The sequence below is a fragment of the Poecilia reticulata genome, chromosome 2 (genome assembly GCF_904066995.2).
Source record: "Poecilia reticulata chromosome 2, P_reticulata-male-v2, whole genome shotgun sequence".
NCBI classification, from domain to species: domain Eukaryota; kingdom Metazoa; phylum Chordata; class Actinopteri; order Cyprinodontiformes; family Poeciliidae; genus Poecilia; species Poecilia reticulata.
In genome coordinates, this window is record NC_088831.1 from 14,533,543 (window position 1) to 14,556,179 (window position 22,637).

At 40.9% G+C, this 22,637-nt stretch overlaps 3 protein-coding genes and 1 long non-coding RNA gene across 4 annotated transcripts; 2 read left to right on the top strand and 2 right to left on the bottom strand.

Moving 5' to 3' along the window:
* Positions 1 to 179: 179 nt before the first annotated feature.
* Positions 180 to 4,260, top strand: LOC145554081 (uncharacterized). Its single transcript, XR_014090112.1, has 3 exons — positions 180 to 353; positions 2,747 to 2,807; positions 2,975 to 4,260. It is a non-coding gene; the product is annotated as an uncharacterized LOC145554081 (long non-coding RNA).
* On the bottom strand, positions 753 to 2,515 carry LOC145554065 (uncharacterized). Its single transcript, XM_081613339.1, has 3 exons — positions 1,717 to 2,515; positions 1,276 to 1,401; positions 753 to 1,194 (listed from the first exon to the last, which is right to left on the bottom strand). Exons 1-3 carry the CDS (start codon positions 2,066 to 2,068, stop codon positions 1,091 to 1,093), a joined length of 582 nt encoding a protein of 193 aa, XP_081469465.1. The 5' UTR covers positions 2,069 to 2,515; the 3' UTR covers positions 753 to 1,090.
* A 2,753-nt stretch (positions 4,261 to 7,013) lies between the features above and the next one.
* On the bottom strand, positions 7,014 to 11,519 carry LOC145554068 (uncharacterized). The gene is made up of 3 exons (XM_081613351.1): positions 9,184 to 11,519; positions 7,755 to 7,895; positions 7,014 to 7,333 (listed from the first exon to the last, which is right to left on the bottom strand). Exons 1-3 carry the CDS (start codon positions 9,533 to 9,535, stop codon positions 7,263 to 7,265), a joined length of 564 nt encoding a protein of 187 aa, XP_081469477.1. The 5' UTR covers positions 9,536 to 11,519; the 3' UTR covers positions 7,014 to 7,262.
* A 7,487-nt stretch (positions 11,520 to 19,006) lies between these two features.
* Positions 19,007 to 20,637, top strand: LOC108167089 (uncharacterized). Its single transcript, XM_017309974.2, has 4 exons — positions 19,007 to 19,161; positions 19,795 to 19,823; positions 19,937 to 20,248; positions 20,337 to 20,637. The coding sequence occupies exons 1-4, from the start codon at positions 19,142 to 19,144 to the stop codon at positions 20,420 to 20,422; spliced, it is 447 nt and encodes a 148-aa protein (XP_017165463.1). The 5' UTR covers positions 19,007 to 19,141; the 3' UTR covers positions 20,423 to 20,637.
* The last annotated feature ends 2,000 nt before the right edge of the window (positions 20,638 to 22,637 follow it).

A 22,637-nucleotide genomic window follows, 5' to 3' on the forward strand; every position in this document is an offset into this window, starting at 1 on the left:
ACCAGAAATCATCAGTTTTAGCTTCTCCTGATTCACATTCTGTAAAAAAAAAAAAACTTTCTCTTATCAGTCACTTTTAGCATCTGGTTATTAACCAGTTAATCCATAAATGCATCACCTTACTGTTTGTTAATTCTGTTTGAGAACATTTTTGTGTTTTTAAATCTTGTTTTGAGACGGTGCAGCTTCTGTCCACTAGATGGAGACATCCAGCAGCGTCCCGGAGCGACAACCAGCTGAGGACAGGCTGTTTGTCTCTGACGGGAGACTGGAGGGACAACTTCTTTACTTCTTCAGCGGCCAGGAGGACTCTGGTCCTGGTTCTGGAGGGATCCATTATCTCTGCTTTAAAGGTTGGTGTCTGATTTCCTTTTGATTCTGCGGAGAATAAAACTGTATATAATGCAGTTCTGGTGAGCAAACAGAACCAGAACTTTGGTTCTGAAGCTGCATTTGCTGAGATGTTGGATCTTGACTTGTGAAGAGGTTCTGTTCAATTTGTTGATTTTAAAGATGCGGTTCTGAAGAAGCAGGTTTAGATGTTTGCTGATCCAGATTCTTTTGTTTTCTCTGTGTTTAGTTCAGACTTTTTATCATGAAATCAAATTTATTGTAGAAACTGTGATTTCTGGAACAGGTTCTTTTGGACCCAGTTGAGGTTGTTGTTCCAGGAGGGAACAGGGCTGACTGCTGTTAGAAAAGGTCCAATCAGAACCAGAAGATACATTTTTGAGATAAATCAGTAAGACCAGTTTGATGGTGAAATTAGTTTATTTTGCAGAACTGCAGCAGAAACACTTTAGATTGCAGAATATGACTATAAAAATGAACAACCACATTTTTAAATAAACCAAATTATTGCTGTTAATATTTTACTGCATTACAAACTGCACCTTATTTGACCCTGTATGAGTGGCTGAAATGTTTTTACAGTAGCCTTCATCAAATAACAATCAAACATCTGAAGTAAATATGATAGAAGGAGCAGACAGAAGATGTCTTCCTGAAACGGACCAATCAGAGGAAACAAAAAATTTTCAAAAGAGGATGTGCTTCTTAAAGAGATAGGAGCCACAACAGATTCAGGGGGTTAAAGTTCACAATCATCTGATGGATTCATCTGTTGATTCTCCATCTCCATCTGCTGATCGGCATCTTCACCCTCCTTCTTGCAACAACAGTAACCACAACAGCCTGCAAACAGATCATGAGAGGATGAGAGGATGAGTTTATCTTCAGATCAGCTGAGGGATAAACCTCCACTACCACACCGACCTAACAGAGCGGACGCACAGCTGATGATCAACGATACGCGTTTCCAGTACGCCAGGTTCTCATATACAGAGGCAGACGTGATGGGGACGTCTGGCTGGACAAAGGAACCGTTGGACAGGAAGACATCTGGACAAAGACAGACAGACAGACAGACAGACAGACAGACAGACAGACAGACAGACAGACAGACAGACAGACAGACAGACAGACAGACAGACAGACAGACAGACAGACAGACAGACAGACAGACAGACAGACAGACAGACAGACAGTTACTGCTGCTCATGTAGCTGAGAGCCTGGTGAAGATGGAAAGTTCTGGAGTTTGAAGGTAAACGAAGGTAGAAAATCAGAGAGCTGAGACCAACACACAGCTCAGTAATAATTTTAATGAAGCCATCTGGACTTTTCTCCTGAGCAGAATCAGATCTACAGAACCAACCTGAGATGATCAACCTGACCGGGTCTCCATGAACCGTCCCACCGTCTTCCCTCCTCTCACAGAAGTACATCCCGCCGTCGTCCACAGAGAGGTTTCGGACCGTCAACCGGTTCCTAGACAGAGAATATTTGGTATTCTCCAAGTCAGGAGAGAAGTAAGTAGGAACTGAAGAACCGGTTGGTCCGATTCCTGTTCTGGTCTGGTTCTGGACCTCCATGAACCAGTAGACCTCAGTGTGGTTAAGGGAGCAGGTTAAAGTCACATCCTGACCCAGTTCTCCAGTAACATCCACCAGTTTCTGGGCCTGTGATCCGACCAGAACCAGCAGCAGAACCATCCACAGCAGATCCATCAGCAGTTTCTTCCTGAACTGGAACCAGAGTAGCGCTGCTGGGAAATGTGAGAATCTGTTACTTCCTGTTTCTGTTCAGAAACCACCAACCCCCTCAGACGGAGGAAGGGGTCTGTGGTCTGACCCGGTTCTACTGACAGGCAGAAAATCCCTCTGCTACGGTAACATGAGACAAATGTTCTGGAGGTCTTGTTGTTTGGACTCCAAAATATAGTACAAAAGCTACAGGTGGAAAAGACGAGTTTAGTTCAATCCTACAACTGTACAATGGAAAGAGGAAGAGGAAGGCCAAAGGGACGCACTGAACCAACTGGTTTAACTGAGAAACTGTCCAAACTCAGTGCTGATTTCAGGACATTGAAGAAACGTCCTAAAGACTGAACTGGAGAAACAAAAACCTGCTGATGGTGTTGATGTGTGACTGACCTGAAAACGGCTTTGACTCAGTTTGTTTGTGGAGAAGAGAAACCAGGAAAAAAAATAAAAATAAATAAATAAAACACATTTGTCATTGAAGTAAAATCAGACTACATAGTTTTTGCTGTAATTTAGATAAAATTACCAAAATAATTTGTTTGCTAAATGTCAGAACATTTAGTGTGAACTCTAGTAGAAACTTGTTTCAGTTAATGTGGTTTAAAGTGTAAATTTGAGTGAACTTTTCTTCTTCGTCACCAGGCCGACGGGATGTGGAGATCAGCCTGGTTACACACGTTTGCACTCTGACCTACAAAAACAGGTAAGTTTGAATCTCAGTTCAAGAGGAAAACCAAGCAGAACGACTGTAGTTCTGTTTTAGTAACTAATCTGATGTTGGCCAGATAATTGATCCTTTCAGACGCACTTTGATGTCACCTTCTTTATTCTTTGAAGGAGATTTGATTTCCAGGTGAATTTTGTTGACAGGGCAGTGGGGCAAAGCACCATGGGAAATAAAGTGTCCTCCTGACTGGCTGAATGAAGGGACCTTTGACAGTCGGCCTATTCAAAGACATCAGTTCAACCAAAAGAAAATGTGACATTTCATCATCCAGAAAGTTCCCCATTTGTCTTTATTGAACAGACAGATGGGGCTGAAGTCTTTCCAAATGTTTCTGATTTGATCTTTGAGTTGCAGCTCGTTGCACAGCCAGAACTGCCTGTTGCAACTGTGTCGTTCTGAAGCCTGGATAATTTTACTCAAGGGTCCAAAAAAAGAAAAAGACAGCACACAAACAAAGGAAGGTTTTTCTTTTTATTTACATTTAACAAACCTGAATACATGTGAGTTCAGCTACAACATTGTACCTGATATCAATCAGTTTCTTGGCAGACCAGATCCAGTAGACCTGATGATACTTCAGCTCCGCTTTGCTTAGAAGACTGGAAAATAAAGACAGAAAATTTTTGTTTTTCTCACCAGGTTGCTCAGGAACCAGGAAGCCCAGTTGAAGGTTCTGCTGGACTTTAAACATCTGCAACAAAATAAAAGTTTTAAAAATTCACATCAAAGTCTCTCTGATTTCATCTCACCACTTCTCCCCTAGAAAAGACAAATTTAATCTGTAACTTGACAAGATTCTTTGTTTGTTACCCAAATAAAGTTCTGAAACATCTTAACAAAAGCTCCTTTTATTGCAGCCACTTCAGTTTTTGCCAAATTCACCTGCAGTCTGGTTCTGTATGGACTGACCTGAAGCCACACCAATCAGCAGGCCCCACTCTGAGACGGCCCATAACCATGGCAACAAGGCACCCCTCTTCACCTCAACACCTGTTGGAAGTCTGGTTGGTTTACCGACTGAAAGCGGCCTTGAAAGCAGCGTGATCAGGCTGAGGTTTGTTAGACACAGGCTGGGATGATCTGCAGAACAAGGAAACAGCTGAAGGAAAGAATCAAATCACTACTTTCTCCACGTTCCAAGGAAACAAATCATATGAAGTGATTCAGGAATTTCCATACAATCCTTTTATGTGAACAGCAGAAACAAATTTACCTTTTTAAATTAAGAGTGAAACTTGAAATATGAGTGATAACTCATGCGAATAAAACTCCTTTTACTGGATCAGGTCGATGACCCGGGTCACCGTCAGGTCAGACAGTCCAGCTGAACCTCCAGGCTCTGCAGCAAAAAACAGAAACACAAACACTGGGTTACAGAAGAGATACTGTGTCACATCCTGTTGGAGACTAAACCAGCATGCTGATAACCTTTGACCTTTACTTTTAGCTGGAACAAAGATAAAGCGATTCCATAGAACTGGAGACATTTCTATTGTTTGCTTAATTATCCACCACCACATGGGGGCGATAGAGTCCTGGTTCACACGGTGCTGCTGATGACATTTTAACTGCTCTTACATTTTAAACACTTTGGTTTCGATTCACTATTAAATAATTTCATGCACCTCAGTTTTTAGTGTTGTGGTATTTAAGCATGTTAAACTATTTAACCAAGTTTCTACAGCATCACAGTAGAAATTAAAATAAAGTCAGAACAATTATATAGTTGTCTTATTCATCTTTGCACAGAAGCAAGAAAATAATCTCAGCTGAACCTTCGCCCCTGCAGTAGTTCCTTCCTGACCCACCTGTGAGCAAACAGTCGCTCTGAGCCACAGACCAGGTGAAGAGTAAAATCCACCAGCAGGAGGCAGAAGGCAGCCATTCCTCCAGCCCAGGCAGAGCTGCAGTCAGGTCATCCATCACACCTGCAGAGACGATGCGGGTCAGAACCAACTGGAACCAACCCAACGCGGTGGCCCTTCCAGAACCGAACCAGGAGGCTGTGGATCCTCAGCTCTGCAGAAACAGAATGACTTCTAATGTTGATCAGTTACAGACTCTGATGCACTTTAAATTATTTTTATTCATGAATGCTGCAGTTTGTGTTTCAGTCATCTGCACGATAAAAAGGTGAAGCTGAATTTCTCTGCAAATAAAGAAAATGTTGAAATTAAACAGAACTGAACCAGAACCTGAGCTGAACTGAACTGAACTCCTCTGGCTGGGAACCGGTTCAGTGAACCGGTTCCCTTTTATCCGGTTCCCCACAGGTGAAATAAAATAGATGAAGGAATGGGAATTGGTGATACTCAAGGGTGAAATAAAATAGATGAAGGAATGGGAATTGGTCATACTCAAGGCAGTAAACAGGAACTGGGAGGAAGTAGCTCAGAAGAAGAAAGAATAGTTAGGAGGAAAGTTGTGAGGGAGGAATTTAAAATAATATTAAAACTTAAGAACGAGGAAGAACAAGATAATATCATAATATTTGTGGTGTCAAAAGAAATTTAAAAAAAAATAATTGGAGATGTTGAAATTGTAAAGATTTTGAGAGATCGAAACCATTTGGTAGTTTGTAAAAAATAAAGAACAAAAGAATAAGGCTTTAAATGTGGATAATATTTGTAAAAAAAAAAACAAGAAAAACAACTGTTGGAGAACAAAATCATGGGAGCAAACAAAAAATGTGAGGAGTGATTTATGGGATCCCTCTAGATCAGGGGTGTCCAAAGTGGGTCCTGGAGGCCCGGCATCCTGCATGTTTTAATTCTCTCCCTGGTTTAACGCACCTGGATCAAATGACGGCTTATTGGAGGCCTAAGAAGAACATTGAGATGTTGAAAAGGTTGTTACTATCACCGCAGGGAGAGAACTAAAACATGCAGGATGCAGGAGCTAGAGGACCCACTTTGGGCACCACTGGTCTAAATGATCTTGATAAAATTAAGAGAAGTGTTGTAGGTGCAAAAAGTGAATAACCTGAAGAGATTGTAAAAAACAATGAATGGAGAAAAAGTAGGAAATTTGTCAAAGCTCATTGAGTTTGAAGAAAAAGAGCCAAAAAACATCAATGTAGGTTATCAGGTCAGGCCTTATATCCCTCCACAGAGGGATATAAGGCCTGATTGAAAGCGGGAGTGTTCTCCATTTATTAATGTCTTTCTTAAAGTAACAGCATTACTTTAGTGAACGATTCATCATTCATAGCAAAGGATGAATCTGCAGCTACAAAATATGAAAACCTAAGCTGCTACTGCTGGACTGAACATCCATACAGAGTATGGATGATCTGATGATCAATATGGATTAACAGATTAATAACTGGACGATGAAAGGGACTGAAATGAGGTTTTTACAGGATGTGAATCAGGTGAAGCTGAAACTGAACTGGATGATTTCTGGTAGAACAGATTTACAGACAAAGGTTTTTCATCTTAAATCCAAAATGTTTATATTTTTGGCTTAGTTTCTGCTGTGAATGGCCATTTTAACAGTCTGTATCCTCTAGTTATTAATTCATCGATTAGTTGACAATGGTTTCACTAATCGATTGATCTGTTTAATTGTTCTCTACATAGCAAAACATTTGTTTTAAACTGAATCCTCAGAGATCTTCAGCCTCCTGCAGTTCTTCATTCGGCCTCCTGCAGGCGCTGTGGACCAGTCGGTCTGAGTTTCATCTTGATTCTGGGATTTTCACTTTTCCTATTAAGTGACGCTTTGGGTCTCTGTGTTTTCATCCCAGCTCCCTCTGTTTCCTCAGTGAATGAAGAGTTCAGTTTTGATCTCGCCTGATCACAGCATCTTCCTCCTTACATTCAGTCTTCCTCATCAAAACAATACTTCCTGTTTCCACCTGGAAGTTAAGGTGTCTATAAGCCATTGGGTGATTATTGGATTGAACAGCTGGATTCTGAACTATAAACTGGGATTACAAGCACCACTGAAGACAAAGTTTGGAAATCAGGGAACATTTCTCCACTTGAAGCTTTTGTTTGTAGAGATGAAAAAATGTGAAAAATGAGGTTCAGATCAGGAAACATTAAGAGTCTGACTTCAACTGATGAAATGTTACTTGATTTCAAAACTTCATCACTGCAGAGAAAACGTTACAAAATGCATGATGTGGATTTTCTGTGTGGCTTGTTGAATATTGACAACACAAAAAATAGATGAGGGTGAAAACACACTCCAACTTTTATTGTTTACACTGAGAAACAAACTGGACTATAAATTTTAAACTCCATCACACATTAAAACCTCCAACAGGTTGAGAGAAGACAGATTTAGAGTTTGGCAGCGAGAGGAGAAAAGCTGCTCGCTCCGCGGTCAGCCTCTGGTTTCACACTTCACAAACGGAAAACCGAAGAGAACAACGGCTGCTGGCGTTTCCTGTCCTGTGCATGTTGATGGGGCCAGTTCAGATCCTCACTGGGCAGACTGGACCAGCTTCATCCTCCTGGACCCTCCTCTTCCTTGTCCAGTAAAGCAGAGCAGAGCTGCAAACAGAACAGCAGTGAATCAGTTCAGTTTCACCACAGAACGATTCATTATGGCGTTTTAATGTGTTACGTTAGAAAAGGCTGAAACAGAAAAATAAAAAAAAACATCAAAACATCACATCAAAAAACGTGTCTAAAACTGTATTTCCATTGAAATGTGTGCAAGACTTGGTCAATTTCACATCTGCAGTTTAATAAGGAAACACTGCAGTTTTCTATTTAAAAATGAATGTCATTAAAACCACATGTAAATAAGTTTGTTCACTTGATAAAAACATAACACCCTACGACACTCCAACCTGTCTTCTTCTTTGTGGTTTCCAGCAGTAGCAACTTCTGGTTAATAATCATGTTGTAAAGAAATGTTTCCTTTGCAGTTTTGCTAAATAAACCACTTTCAATAAAAAAATCCGCTGACCTGTTAGAGAGAGCAGGAAGCTGAGGATCACAGCAGAGCGGTAGATGATAAAGGTCATCCTCTGAGATTCACAGGAGCAGGAAGGAGAAGTGCTGATGTTCAGCTGGACCGACGGACTGGTGGGACGGGTTACTGGAAACACTGGGAACAAACCAGTCACTGCTGGTCAGTTAATATCTGCTGACTTTCATCTCAGCTGAAAACATCAGAAAATAAAACGGCTTAGTTCAAGTCTGAGGAGATGAAGATCAGCTCCAGATCATTAACTAGAAACGCAACAAACCTTTGACCTTTAAGAGTTTTTAAATATTCAAATTTCTGCCTTAAACCTCAGAAATGATCAGTTATTAGGAAGTATTTATGTATTCTAAAGAGGAAATATTATGAAATCTTTTATATTTCCATTTGTGTTTCTGCTACTTCTATAAACAATCCAAGCATTAAACATAAAAAAGAAGAAAAAAAATACAACACACAGTCATTCTTTGGCAGTAAGTTTATGTTTTTGGTGTCTGGAAAACAAGCCGTTACAAAACCCTTCAGAATGGAACGTCACTAATCAGCAGGTACCGTTACCTAGCAACCACAGTGAAGCTCAGCTTGTTACCTAGCAACCTCACCTAAGCTCCAGCATATTTGGTCAGCTCATTTTCCGGCTGTACAATGACTGCTGGAAAAGACAAGAGTTTTGTTGTTGGCTTATCAACCAGAAATCACTTGCTAGATTCTGGCTGGTTGTGCGGGAGACTCCACTTTTGCTTTTCAAAGATATACTGTTGTATGATTGAGCATCTGTTTGCAGCCATTTTCATGTGCGAATGTAAACATTGAATTGCGGGCGTGACCAGCAGCAGGTTATTTGAATTTAAAGTGACAGAAACGCTAAAACATCTCAGAATTGTAAGAACTGACCGGACTAAAAAAACTGATCTGCTCTGATCTGACCAGAACCAGCAGCAGATCCATCAGCAGCTTCTACCCTGAACAGGACCCAGCAGAGAACTGGATTCTCCTTCCTGTTCAGTGAGCTGACAATACAAGTGGTTGATGAAATTACAGTCATCAGAGGAAGTTACCCATCGGGTCTGAATGACCACTTCCTGTCCCGTTACAGTGAATTTGTCCAGCATAAATGTCTAAAAATGATAATAATGAAGTGATAAAAGCAGCTGTAATCTCCATCAGCTCTTTCATTTCAGACCTTCATGGTGCAACACCAGCTTCTGCATTCACTAGACATTTATTTTGACTTGACCGTCTCAGCTGTGCAGCTTCCTTTAGACTAATTCAATAATAAAACATTATTCTTCATGATAACATTCATACCATGGTAACCAGTTCATGTTAAACTCACCACCATGTTTTAATCTACAGTTAAAAAAAAACACACTAATGAATTTCTTCTGAGTTAAAATTCTTTGCTACTCACCTGGTAGAAGCAGACTGAAGGTGTCTTTGTAAACGATCTGATCGTTCTGTTTCATCCCACAGTAGTACAGCCTGCTGTCCTCAGCAGAGACGCTTTGAATCACCAGCTGGTTTCCAGACATGAAGAACTTTGATTTAAAGTCTGGAGAGCTGTAGAAAAAGCGCGTTGCAGAAACAGTGCATCCAATTTCTATTCTGAACTGGTTCTGGACCTTCATTACCCAGGATAGCACTCCATCCTTAACAGAGCAGGTTAAAGTCACATCCTGACCCAGTTCTCCAGTAACATTCACCAGGTTCTGGGCCTCTGATCCGACCAGAACCAGCAGCAGAACCATCCACAGCAGATCCATCAGACCAGCTGCTGCTCTGCTGTGAAGCAGCACAGAGACTGATCTCCACTTCCTCTGAGCATCTGATCAGAGTCACCAACACCAGACTCGGCTCATAAGACGGAAGTGAAACTCATTCACCTCCAGGAACCGGGCCAGGCTTGGACTAGACCACAACATTTCAGTCAATTTTTCTATAGATGATAGAAAAACAGCAGCAGCTGCAGGACGACTGCTACCAGCTATACAAACACAGCAGCTAAAGCAAGCTGCTTGACTAATCCGCCTTTTTCCTAATGTACAAATGAATGTAGGTGGTGAATGTGTACATGGGAACATGTGTGCTGTCATTAGGTTCCATATATCTATGATTGATGGTTCATATGCATATATGTGGTGTGGATTTGTATCAATACATTTTGCTGAGCTCATTATAGCAGCTCCTTCTCAGAGCAACTGTGGTAAAATGTTGAAGGGTTAACAGAGGAGCCATGTTGGACGAATTCCTGAGGGAAGAGCAGGAGCTTCTTAAAGAGACAGAGACAAATTTATTTTCATTTAGGTTTCACTTTATTACTGGAGTGACTGCATTGTGCTATAAAAATGGCACTTTTCCAGTAATAAGCAGTTTTGAAACATGTTATGTTGTCTAAAGTAAAATATATAAAAAGTAATATAAGACTGTTAAAAGAAAAGAAAGAAGCCATTTGTGTCTGGATTCTTTTTATCGCCCATCAAAGGGTGAATTCAGGAGCATAAACAGTACAGAAACAGACAAATGGATGCAACAGATTCACATGGAGAGAATCTTGAACAATGATAAAAAAGACAAAATATTAACATTTACTTTCTAAATGTGCACCTGCAACTAAAACAACTTTTAAAAATCTTTAAACCTTTAAAAACTAAACATTATTGCTGAAACAACTCTAGTGAATTCTGAGGAAAGGCCAAACACCCTGTTATTCTTATCAGTGTTGAACAGGCTCCCTCTTGTGGCATAAATGAGTTACAACAGATCCAGTAACAGGTTCATTCTCAGGCTTGAAGCATCAACACCAACTAATATCACATTAATCATTCATACAATACAATCAGTCTAATCCAGTGTTTCTCAACCTTTTTTGGGCCAGCGCCCCCCTAGCCTTTATCCAGGTCCCTCATCGCCCCCAACCAAAGAATTTGTAGGCTACTTTGCACTGACTATTATTATATCATTAATATAACTATCACTATTGAAGATGTTTTGATTTTTATGCTTGTTTCTGTATTTATCATCAAAAATAATTTCCCAGAGAACAAAAAAGCCATGAGAATAGAAATTATTTTCACAGGCGTCTACAAAAAATGCAATGAATATTCAAGTTAAATTTGGTAGGCCTAACAGCAGCCAATAAGATTGGAAAAAATATTCTTATTCTTTGCCATTTTCTAGTTGTTAAATATTCCACAAAATGTCCAGATAAAAGATGTTCAACATGCCATTTTAAACTTTAAACTATTTGCAAAACGACTGAGCTCTGCAACATTAAAACATGGATAGAACTGTAACTACATTAATCATAGCTCTTCTCTTCAGTGTTTCTGTAGGTTTCTGGTGGTGCAGCTCTGTGCTGCCTTCAGGAGAATGGGAAATCAGAGTATCATCCATAAAATTTCACCCACATGGCATTTACTGTGCAAACCATAGCTTTCAGGAGGGGCATCACTTATCGTTTATTGACGCTCACCATCAGTAATCTTCACTCATCACCTGCTGCGCCGCCTAATCGTCATATTTCACATCATACCAGTAGCAGGAGCGGAGCTGCGCCAAAAGCTAACAGACACTGAATAGAAGAAGAGCTGCCATCGATACAGTTGCAGCTAAGCATGATTTAATGTTACACAATACAGTTTTAGCAGGTTGCTCAAAGTCTAAACTGGTATTATTGTGCATTTAAGGTGTAAAGTTTACCTTCGACCAAACGCCCCCCAAAGGGATCTCAGCGCCCCCTTTTTGTAAAAATGTCCGCCAACGCCCCCTGCTGTCCTCTGAACGCCCCCCGGAGGGTGGTACCGCCCACGTTGAGAACAGCTAGGTTAAAATGTTTGATCTTCATTTAGAAATTTTATTCAGTGAATCAGGGATTTTACTGAAGTAAAACTAATGATACTTTATAATGACGTTACTGAGGTAAAAAGACAAACAACAATGTAGGGGAAAATTACTTCTAAAAAGGTGTTTTTCTAACAGGTTATGAGAGTAATGGTTAGTTCACAACAAACGAGTTTGGCTGAACTCATCACTCACCGTCTCCTGTTCACATCTAAACAAAATACAAAGTTTGTTAACGTTTATTTAAAGCTGTGGTTCCCAAACTGTTAGCCTCTGGGGTTCTGGTTCCAGGTAATCAGGCCTGCAGGCTGGAGTTGGTCACATGTTGTTGTTGTTGCTTCTCGTCTCTCTGCTGGTTTTACTCCAGATGATCCCAGTTTGTTGGAACATGTTAGTGACTCACCTACCTGAGATTCTGCTGCAGTGACAGATTTATTCCAGCAGGTCGGTCCAGAAGGAACTGATCAGAACCGGAAACCGATCCTGGTGACCTACCTGCTATACTCGCCAGAATTCTGACGGTCCAAACATCCAAACATCTAGAAACCATCATGTTTGTTCAGAGCTGGAAAATTCTGTTGTGTTCAAATTGTGCTAAAAGTAGTTAGCCTATTAGCACACTACGTAAACCTAATTCAGCATCTCAATGCTAAACATGTAACAGCTGGTGCTAACATCAGTATCCGCAGCACACATTTCTAAATATCTAACTTCTGAATGTCTAGAATCTGATATTTGACCCTGAAAGTATCTCCATTAAATATTTTAATTAAGACATTAATGGAATCTGTAAACCTTATTTCTCTCCTAAACAACCAAAAATTCTCCTTTCATCACAAACAACAACCAAAATAACATGAATGTAAACACTCACCGATCTGGGTTGCTAGGAGGTTGCTAGGAGACAGCTGCTCGGTCAGCTCCATCTTGGTGGCTTTGTGGCTCCTCATGTTCCCAGGTCGTCTCCATGTTGTCTCAGCTGATAATCTCCTGGTTTCTGTTAGCAGAAATCCATCCAGGTGCTACAGGAAGAGCCGGGACCACTTCCTCCTGTGGCTCCGCCCACTTTTGGTGACCTGAGGCTTCTTCAGATACTTTTTGTTCCCTTCCTTTAAAACTAGTGCTCTAGCTGTTCAGCTAGCTTCTAAACATGAAACATGCTGATGGTGGTGAGATGAGGTTTCATGTGGTGTTCCTCAGGGTCCTGTTTTGATGCTGCTGTTATTTCTGGTTTATATCCTCGCTCTTCGCCACATTTGATCCCTTTTTTATCACTGCTTCAAGGATGATACATCTTTATGCATCTTATAAATCTGCTTCAGGCAGTGGTGGTTTCTGAAATGTGCCATATAGGCGGTTACTCCAGGGCAGCAATTCAAAGGGGGCGCATAACCATGAGATAGATATAAATAAAATGTACTGGGCATGTTCATGACAGTTGTAACTCTGGTTGTAGATCTGTAAATCCCACCTCTTGTTGAATTTCTTTTATAATTTCATTAGTTTTTAAAGCTCCATCTTCAGGATCTTTTGCACCGTTCTTCATCTGGAGCATCTGGAAACAACCAGATGCTTTCAGATGTTCTGTTTCTAAACAATCACTTTCACTCCAGCCTGATAACATGATTTATCTCTACTTTAAATGAGATTTAAATTACTTTGTTTATACTACCATTGTTAGATCTGATTGTTTTACTGGATGTTGTCCAGCACTTTGCTGCAGCAAATAGTTTAGTTAATGTTACATAAGAACCTCGACTGTAAAAACTGAAAGTTTTCTCTATTCCAACAGACACTTTGTTTGTTTTATCACTTCATAGAGAGAAGGATCAGCTGAGAAGAGGAAGTTTATGGAGATTTTCCCACAGGTGGATTTAGTGCTGCTATCTGGATCAACCAATCAGAACTGGTTCCTACTGGTCTGGGACCAGTGGAGTCATTGGGTCGGAACCGACCTCCTGGTTCTGGACTCCAGGTTGTGTTGCTGCCTCCAGCAGCAGATAAAGCAGAGGGCGTGTCATGCTGAGGGTCTGGTTTCATTGCACTGCAGGTGGGCAGGGCTTCCTGTCAGGTAGTCAGTAATCTGAGCAGGGGGGCGGGGCTTCCTGTCAGGTAGTCAGTAACCTGAGCAGGGGGGCGGGGCTTCCTGTCAGGTAGTCAGTAACCTGAGCAGGGGGGCGGGGCCTCCTGTCAGGTAGAGTTATTTACCTGAAGATGTTCAGCAGGAAATGGCTGAAAACTGAAGGCAACTTTCCAAAGCAAACCTCTGAAGTAACAGAGTTACAAATTAAAGATTAACAGCAATAATTTAATTTAGGTTATATAACCCGTCAGAGAAAGAAATGAGGATCATTATTCAGTCGTATTTTCACCACCAAATGTTTAACTCCAAGCTAAATATTTAACTAAACATTTAGTCCACTAGCCAATGCTGAAGAATAAGAGTTGTGTGCAAGTTTTTGACATCCAGAGATAATTTACTCTTGTTGAGAAGTGTTTATCAGGCTGTCACCGTTCACATTTATGACACTAAAATGTTTCTTATTTGCTCCTAGAAGGCATGTTTAAAATAAATACATTTTGGTTCCTCTATATTTATGGTTGAGCAAACATTAATGAAGTTATTAGAGTTTAACCTCATTGCGGTAAAAGCGTGTTCTTTATATTTGGCACATTTAGACACCATGTTAAATAGTTAGCCTAATAGAAAAGTAACACTCACCCATTACTTGTAAATAAAATCCACGCGTCTGTCACGGCCAGCAAACCAGCTTGTTGTGCTAAGTGCTAGCTGTTAGCCTCTCGTGGCGCTCATAGTTAAAGTCTTTAAAATGCCTCATAAAGTTCTTACTGGTCTGTTTTAGTTCGTCCAGGTTTGATGTGGGTTTTCTATGGCCTGTTGTGGCATTTTTGACCAAAGGGTCACCTGGAGGTCCTGAGGCATATAAGGCATATAAGTGAAACCCCAATAATACCAAAAACAACTCATTTAATTTTCTCTATAAAAATAAATTATAGAGAAAATTAAATATAATTATGACATTTTACACCTTTTCTTTTCAATTTTCTAGGGCTAGCAGCAGGGATGGCCCTGCTAGCCCTGAGGCTTTAAGCATTTTAGGCATGTTCTTATTTAGAAAAGAAATGCAATTATTTGTATTTTCATCTATTTCTAACACTGTATAAAATCAGCTTAAGTAGCTAAAAGAAAACTGGCACAATCTGCAAAATGTGCCAGTTTTAGAAAACATTTTGGTGTTTTTAAAATATTGTTTAGAGACGCTGCAGCTCCAACTTCTGTCCACTAGATGTAGACATTCAGCGGTCTGCATCCAGCGACACACCTGTTAGGAACAGGCAGGGACAATCAGCTGGGGACGGATGAGGGAGAGAGAGTCAGCTGGGACAGTCAGCTGGGGACGGATGAGGGAGGGACAATCAGCTGAGGACGGATGAGGGAGAGAGAGTCAGCTGGGACAGTCAGCTGGGGACGGATGAGGGAGGGACAATCAGCTGGGCTGTTTGTCTCTGACAGGAGACTGGAGAGACAACTGCTTTACTTCTTCAGCGGCCCAGAGGACTCTGGTCCTAGTTCTGGTTCTGGAGGGATCCATTATCTCTGCTGTAAAGGTTGGTGTCTGATTTACTTCTGATTTTGCGGAGAATAAAACTGCAGCGCAGTTCTGGTGAGCAAACAGAACCAGAACTTTGGTTCTGAAGCTGCTTTTGCTGAGATTTTGAATCTTATCTTGTGAAGAGGTTCGGTTCTGTTCGGTGATTTAAAAGCTGCGGTTCTGGAGAAGCAGGTTTAGATGTTTGCTGCTCGGTTCTGATCCAGATTCTGTTGTTTTCTCTGTGTTTCGTTCAGGATTTTAATCATGAAATCAAATTTATTCTAGAAAAGAGCCTGATGAGTTCTGGAGCAGGTTCTGTTGAACCCAGTTCAGGTTCTGGTTCCAGGAGGGAACAGGGCTGACTGAGAAACGGTCCAATCAGAACCTCTCCTGTTCGGACTGAATGAGGGATGAATGTTTCTGAGTATATTGAGCATTGAGGCTGAGAAAAAATATGAAATTAGGAGAATAAACTCGTAATAATACGAGATTAAATCAGAGTGATATGAAATATTTAATCTTTTAACACATCAGCGGCAGGACTTTGCTCAGGTAATTTTGCACATTTTCAGAAGTTTGTTTCCTTAATTTGATTTATTTCTAATGTCATTGTGTGGATCTAATACTTTGTTGTAGCAAAATAAATAAAACAAACCATCCTCAGTAATCTGACAGATTAAATCTAGACTGGATTAATGAAGTCCTGATGACAGCAGAGCTCCGTCTGTTACAGAAAATATTTCTTCTGTCAGTCAGTCAGTCAGTAGATATTCCTGTCCAACTTGTCCCAGCTTGTCCCATGATGTCTGCATCAGAACATCAGCATCCGTCGGTGGAACATCCAACCCATAATTATGTTCCTCCAGGTCCAAATTCCTCGGCTCAAATGTTTTTACAAACCAAAAAACACTTTTGTCCTAATTTATGCTGGATTTGTGGTTGGGAAGGAGGAATATGATGATATTCATCATGATGAAGAAGATAATGATGAAGATAATCTATATCTGAGTCTAGAGGAATGTGTTCTCTGTGTTCCTGCTGACCCGGTCGGTTCTGATCGTCACACAGATGAACAGCATGCTGGTTGTTGTTGTTGTGACTCCAGGACCGGTTCTGATTCTGGATCGTTACCTGAATGGCCCCACCCCCAGTCAGCTGATGGCGCTCTGGAGGCAGAGCCCCAGAAACTCTGGAAACGTTTTTATTCATTTCTGGGTTTCAGGCGTCGGGTTTCCTGAGATGTCAGGAAGCTGATAGTTCTGAGAGGATTCAGGTTCAGCACCGCCAGGAGAAACGACGGAGTCAAAACATTTCAGTTTTAATCTGATTAGTTAAAATCTCCCTTCATTTTCACTGTTTAACATCTGCAGAGCATTAAGTAACTAGTTACTGAGTTATCTGAGTAACTCAAAATGCCACATTAGCATTAGCGTGTTGTAGCGCTTTAGCATTAGCTTTCTTTAATTACCGTGTTGGCGTAGTGTTTTAGCTTTAGCTTACACTAGTTACCGTGTGATTGAGCTCTGTCGTCTCTGAACTTAATAGAAACTTCTGGGTCGTTTTCATGATTCTGGATCAGAACCAAACAGCAGAGGTAAAACGGGGTCAGGTGGTCCAGATGGTTCTGGTTGGTTCTGGCTCCAGGCAGCGGTCCAGTCAGGACATGCTGGTTCTGGAGGAGCTGCTGGTTCTTCCTGGTGGATGGAGAGCTACCAGAGACGGTTCTGGTTCTGATCCAGCTGATGAAGCACTGAGGTTGTCTTCCTCAGCAGTTTCTGGTCCAAACCCAATGAGCAGACCAGAACCTTTCCTCACTTCTTCCCGCAGACGGTCTCACTTCCATGTTGTCCTTCCTCTTTGGATCCAGACAGAGGTTTCTGCTGCAAACGGAGCTCGACCCGGTTCAGTCTGGTTAAACCACACACAGGTCACATGATCCACACAGACAGCTTCATGAATAGCTAGCATGCTAAAGAGTTAGCATGCTAACTAAATAAGCTAACTATAAAGAATCTTCTTTAAGTTTAAACTCTAATAACTTCATCCATGTTTGCTGAACCACAAACCATCTCCATGGTTAATTATTATATTTATCTAGAGTCTGGCTGCACATTATGACAGATCAAACCAGACAGAGGGAGAACTCTGTCAGAGAAACTCTGCGGTCTGTAGAGGGAACTGAAACACATCTTAATGTCTCTGGGTTCCCTGAAGGAATCACACAACCTTAGAAACAAGTTCAAATTTTAACTTTAATCAGAGAATTGCTTTCTATTACAATTTATTTTAAACATGCTGTCTTGGAGCTAAAGAGAAACATTTTGGTGTTATAAATGTGAAAATCACAGTGATGACTTTATGAACACTTCTTAACAAGAGTAGAGCAAAAACGTACACACAATTCGTATTCTTCATTTAGCTAGTGAGCTAAGTGTTTAGCTCCTGAGTTAAACATTTAGTTTGAAGTCAAACTGAAAAATTATCCTAGTTTTTTTTTTTTCTCTGACAGGTTATATAACCTAAATTTAGTTATTGCTGTTTATCTTTGATTTAAAACTCTGTTACTCCCTGCTGAACATCCTGACTGTACCTGACAGGAAGCCCCGTTCACCTGCAGCCCAATGAAACCCGACCCTCAGCATGACACGCCCTCTGCTTTATCTGCTGCTGGAGGCAGCAACACAACCTGAAGTCCAGAACAAGGAGGTCAGTTCTGACCCTGTGACTCCACTGGACCCAGACCAGTAGGAACCAGTCCAGACTGGTTGATCCAGATAGCAGTACTAAATACAGGTGTTGGAAAAATCTCTATAAACTTCCTCCCCACAGCTGATTGTTATTCTCTCTACAAAACAATAAAACAAACAAAGTGTCTGTGTAAAACCAGGAACCATCCACTGGTTTCACACCAGTTTGAACCAGTTTGAACCAGTTTGGACTAGCTATTCAGCTGTAAATGTCAGATATTGACTTTGGTTAGGATCAGTTTACTTCCTGGAACAGATGGGCTGCAAACAAATGCATTTAAATTTGTCAGTGCTGTTGCCGTGGTTACCCAGTGACATTCGCTCCACTGGTCTGTACTGGTCCCACTAGATTTAAATGCTCTTTAGACTGGAAGCGGTCCAGTTGGACCTCCAGGTTCTTCTGGGTGACCCTTCTGCTCCGTTCCAGATCTGGACCGGGCCAGAACCAGTGGACTGAAGAACCTGGAGGTCTAACCTGGACATGTCTGTCCAGACATGTCTGAACAAATATTAATATATTTTAATGATATTAAAAACTTAAAACCTTAAAATGAATTCAGTAACGACTGGGATCCTTAAACATGGTGGTGATGAACTGTCTGTGATGAGGCTGTAACTATCTGACACTCTGGGATTAGACGCATTTATGTCTGTCTAGTTGTTCTGGTTGTTCTGGCTCATATCAGAAACCACCACTGCCTAAAAGAGATCAATACGATGCATAGTAAGGTGTGTCCTTCACTGCCCACCATATCCCAGGATGCATTGTGGGCCAGCAGTTTTAAATTCTGGCAATCGTGTTGTTAGTCATTTGCATAGATAGAGTTTTTGTTATAATTTTTGGGAAAAAAATCACTAAATATTAATTAAATAACAGCTAAATGTTTAATCTTGTTCAGCTTGTGGTTGCTAGGCAACATACGCAGATGTCAGGATGGGAATAAACCTAAAGTCTAACCCGTCTAAATTCACTGCAGCTCTTCTTTTCACTGACCAGAGAGGCCGGCTCCTTCAAACGATACTGCCTGAATTTGGTTAAATACGTCACAATGATGCAACGCATCATTTAAATAATTCACCCATTTACCGGAACTCCTGTCGTTTTAGCAATTGTTAGCAAACATTCACCGTTAACAGTTTATTCAGCTTCTACAAACTCCAAAGAGCCATGAAGTCACATATCAGAAGGTTTGTTGTTCCGGTTCCTTAAAGAAAGAGAAAAATGTCTCAAATGTCGAACAAAGAACAATGATTTATCCATTTCCAGGACTTTCTGTTGTACTAGCGAATGTTAAAGTTTACTGTCAAGCTAATCAGTTTGACTCAAGTTAGAAACATCAGGTTTGTTGTTCTATTTGTTTAAATAAAGCTACTAATGTCTGAATGTTGATCAAACATCACTAACAGAAGTATCGTAATGCTAGCATGTTGGATGTCCTGGAAACGAAGAACAAAGAACAAAAACATCAATAGACCGGAACTGGAACTGGATCAGAACCGAACCCAGTCCGGTGGCAGGCACTCCACTGGTCTTTTGGTACTGGTCCCAGTAGATTTAAATGCTGGTTAGACTGGAAGCGGTCCAGTTGGACCGGTTCTACTGTTATTGGGCCATAGATCAGATTTGTGACTCATGAACCTGATGAGTCGACTTTACAGGCCTCAACCTGAACCTGGAACATATCTGGTTGTTAGCTTAGTCATCATGTAACTCCAGCCACACCCAAGAGTTTGCAATACCAGAATATAATCCTTATCGTTGTTCTGTTCTGGTTGTTGGATCCCACTCGGTGAAACTGAACTCTGCTTGTTTTTCTCCAGGCTTTGGATCTTTGTGATTATACCGTCAGGTCAGTCTGAATACACCTCCTGTTCCTGTTGGGTTTCATATCAGCTCTGCTGTTGGTTTCTCAGTGTTTCTGGTGTTGCTGTGATCTTCATCTCCTCCTCTGCTCTCCCTCAGTGATCTGCCAGGATTTCATCCCAGGGTTAGTTGGTAAAAGTGTCATACTGCCCTGCTACTCTGGTTCTGCAGCTGATAACGTCTTCTGGAGGGACAAAGATGACAAGAATCTGCTGGATATCAACAAAGACACTCCCAACCCAAACCTCCAGCACCAGAGGTATAAAGGTCGAGTGTCCTGGTCCCAAACTGAGTTCAAGAAGAAGAACTACTCCATAATCTTGGGGAACCTGGAGCTGAATGACACTGGAACCTACGAGTGCAGCGTCGTCATTGATAGTGTGGGAACACACACCAAGATACAGTTGGAGGGTGAGTTGATTTTTCTCAGACGTTACCTGATGCAACACTTTCTGAATGTTTCTCTGGTCAAAAGGTTAATCTGCTGTTTCTTTCCCAGTGATGAAATCAGCAAGTTGTGTCTCCAGCAGTCGGATCGTCCTGCAGACGTTGGTCCTCTCTGCTCTCAGTCTGATCATCTACTGAAGAGAAACTGATGAGAAACTGATCAAACCAGCACATGGAGTCACAGCTCTATAGTTTTATATCTGGTCTCCATTTTATTTCTGTAGCAGAAGGTCAAGAGTTCATGTCAATCCTTCAGAAAGCACTGGATATTGATACAGAATTACTGTTAAGATTATTTATTTGTGGATGTTTTAAAATAAGGGGCAGTAATAAAGAAAACGTATTAAAATAAAGGATTTTTGAGAGTTTTAATTGAAGAAAACTTGAACAAAAGGTCCAGTGATCCTGCTGAGAAGTTTCTCTCACCATTAGCTTTCAGCCTCTTAACGTGTGCCTCCTTTGAAATGCCCCCCTGGGCAAACACCCATAAACCAATATTAACGCCAATACCTAAAAAAAAGTCATAAATGCACAATAATAATTATTTAAATAGTATTATAGGATCTCAGTGATCATTAAGGGATCAAAATGTGGTGAAGAGTGAGAATACAAACCAGAAATAACAGCAGCACCAAAACAGAACCCTGAGGAACACCACATAAAACCTTACTTTACCATCAACATGTTTCATGTTAAGATGCCAGTTAAACAGCTAGAGTCCTAGTTTTAAAGAAAGGGAACAAAAAGTCTCTGAAGAAGCCTTAGGTCACCAAAAGTGGGTGGAGCCACAGGAGGAAGTGGTCCCGGCTCTTCCTGTAGCAGCTGGATGGATTTCTGCTAACAGAAACCAGGAGATCATTAGCTGAGACAACTGGAGACGACCTGGGAACATGAGGAGCCACAAAACCAGCAAGATGGAGCTGACCAAGGAGCCGTATCATAGCAACCCGTCTCCTAGCAACCCAGATCGGTGAGTGTTTACATTCATGTTATTTTGGTTGTTATTTGTGATGAAAGGAGAATTTTGTGGTTGTTTTGGAGAGAAATCCAAAACAACCACATTCATTCATGTTTTAATTTAAATAATTAATGGCAATAATTTCGCTGACATTAGCATTAGCTGCTACATGGTTAGCATTAAGATGTTTATTTACGGTTGAATAGCTAGCCTAATTGCTATTAGCACAACTGGAACACAACAGATTTTTTCACAGTCCAAACAGATCGTTAGAAGCAGAAATTAATCCCAGTTAGAAGAGAGAAGCAGCTTCAAGCTCCATTGATCTTGTTTGTGCATCAGATTTATAAATGTACCAGAAACACATGAATACAAAGGTTCCTACTTAAATTTTGTAGGTAAAAAGAAAATGTTATTAATTGCTTTAAAATGTTTAACATGTTAATGTCCTGTGTTTAATTTTATTGAATGGAAATAACTTAAATATTAATTAATTGAACTGAGTTGATTTTAATCAGTCATTTGCTGATGTAAACAAACTCCCTGGGCTCTGTTGAACACTCCGAGGTCAAAGGGCATCAGAACCGAGTTAAATGCATTGCGCGTTCATTTCTCAGTCATCCGACCAGAGGACAAGAACAGGAAGTTCTTCACGGTAAGATTCAGTTTTTCTATATTCTGATTAGCCTAGCTTGTTAGCTAGCAGTGTGCAGGCAGATTAATTTAATCACACCAACACAGCGGCTAGCATTCAGCTTTCAGCATTCAGCTTCACAAATCTGGAACAAACTTCCAGAAAACTACCAAACAGCTGAAACATTGAGATCCTTTAATTTCAAAACTGATTAACATTCATTTTAACAAAGATCTGGACAAAATGTAACGTCTGTTATTAGTTTTAACTGTTAATTGTGTGATGTAAAACAGTGCTGCTGAAAAGTGTTATACTAATAAGATTGGTTGATTGGCTTCGTTAAACACCAGAAACTCCCCTGGTTGGTTTCCAGACATCCAGCTGTCACTAGATGAGCAGAAACCAGATTATTTCTACAGAAAAACCAGCAGAACTTTCCGGTCCACCATGAGGTCCGGTTCATTCAAGCTGCTTCAGAAGAACCTGGTTCTGGTGGATCAGACCTCAGGTAGGAGATGTTTGGTTCAGAGTCAGAGGAGAAGGACAAACTGATGGTTTCTAGGTGTTTGGATGTTTGGACCGTCAGAATTCTGGTGAGTATAGCAGGTAGATCACCAGGTTCTGATCAGTTCCTTCTGGACCGACCTGCTGGAATAAATCTGTCACTGCAGCAGAATCTCAGGTAGGTGAGTCACTAACATGTTCCAACAAACTGGGATCATCTGGAGTAAAACCAGCAGGGAGACGAGAAGCAACAACAA

What these genes read in the sequence shown, in the direction of transcription:
- LOC145554065 (XM_081613339.1), bottom strand. Translation starts at nt 2,068, where the DNA reads ATGGATCTGCTGTGGATGGTTCTGCTGCTGGTTCTGGTCGGATCACAG. An exon ending in GGTCAGGTTGATCATCTCAG is followed by an intron (nt 1,402 to 1,716) that starts GTTGGTTCTGTA and finishes GTCTTTGTCCAG; the next exon opens with ATGTCTTCCTGTCCAACGGT. An exon ending in CTGTGCGTCCGCTCTGTTAG is followed by an intron (nt 1,195 to 1,275) that starts GTCGGTGTGGTA and finishes ATCTGTTTGCAG; the next exon opens with GCTGTTGTGGTTACTGTTGT.
- LOC145554068 (XM_081613351.1), bottom strand. Translation starts at nt 9,535, where the DNA reads ATGGATCTGCTGTGGATGGTTCTGCTGCTGGTTCTGGTCGGATCAGAG. An exon ending in CTTCAGTCTGCTTCTACCAG is followed by an intron (nt 7,896 to 9,183) that starts GTGAGTAGCAAA and finishes GTTTGTTCCCAG; the next exon opens with TGTTTCCAGTAACCCGTCCC. An exon ending in CTTCCTGCTCTCTCTAACAG is followed by an intron (nt 7,334 to 7,754) that starts GTCAGCGGATTT and finishes TTCTGTTTGCAG; the next exon opens with CTCTGCTCTGCTTTACTGGA.
- LOC108167089 (XM_017309974.2), top strand. Translation starts at nt 19,142, where the DNA reads ATGAAGTCACATATCAGAAG. An exon ending in ATGAAGTCACATATCAGAAG is followed by an intron (nt 19,162 to 19,794) that starts GTTTGTTGTTCC and finishes GTTTTTCTCCAG; the next exon opens with GCTTTGGATCTTTGTGATTA. An exon ending in CTTTGTGATTATACCGTCAG is followed by an intron (nt 19,824 to 19,936) that starts GTCAGTCTGAAT and finishes GCTCTCCCTCAG; the next exon opens with TGATCTGCCAGGATTTCATC.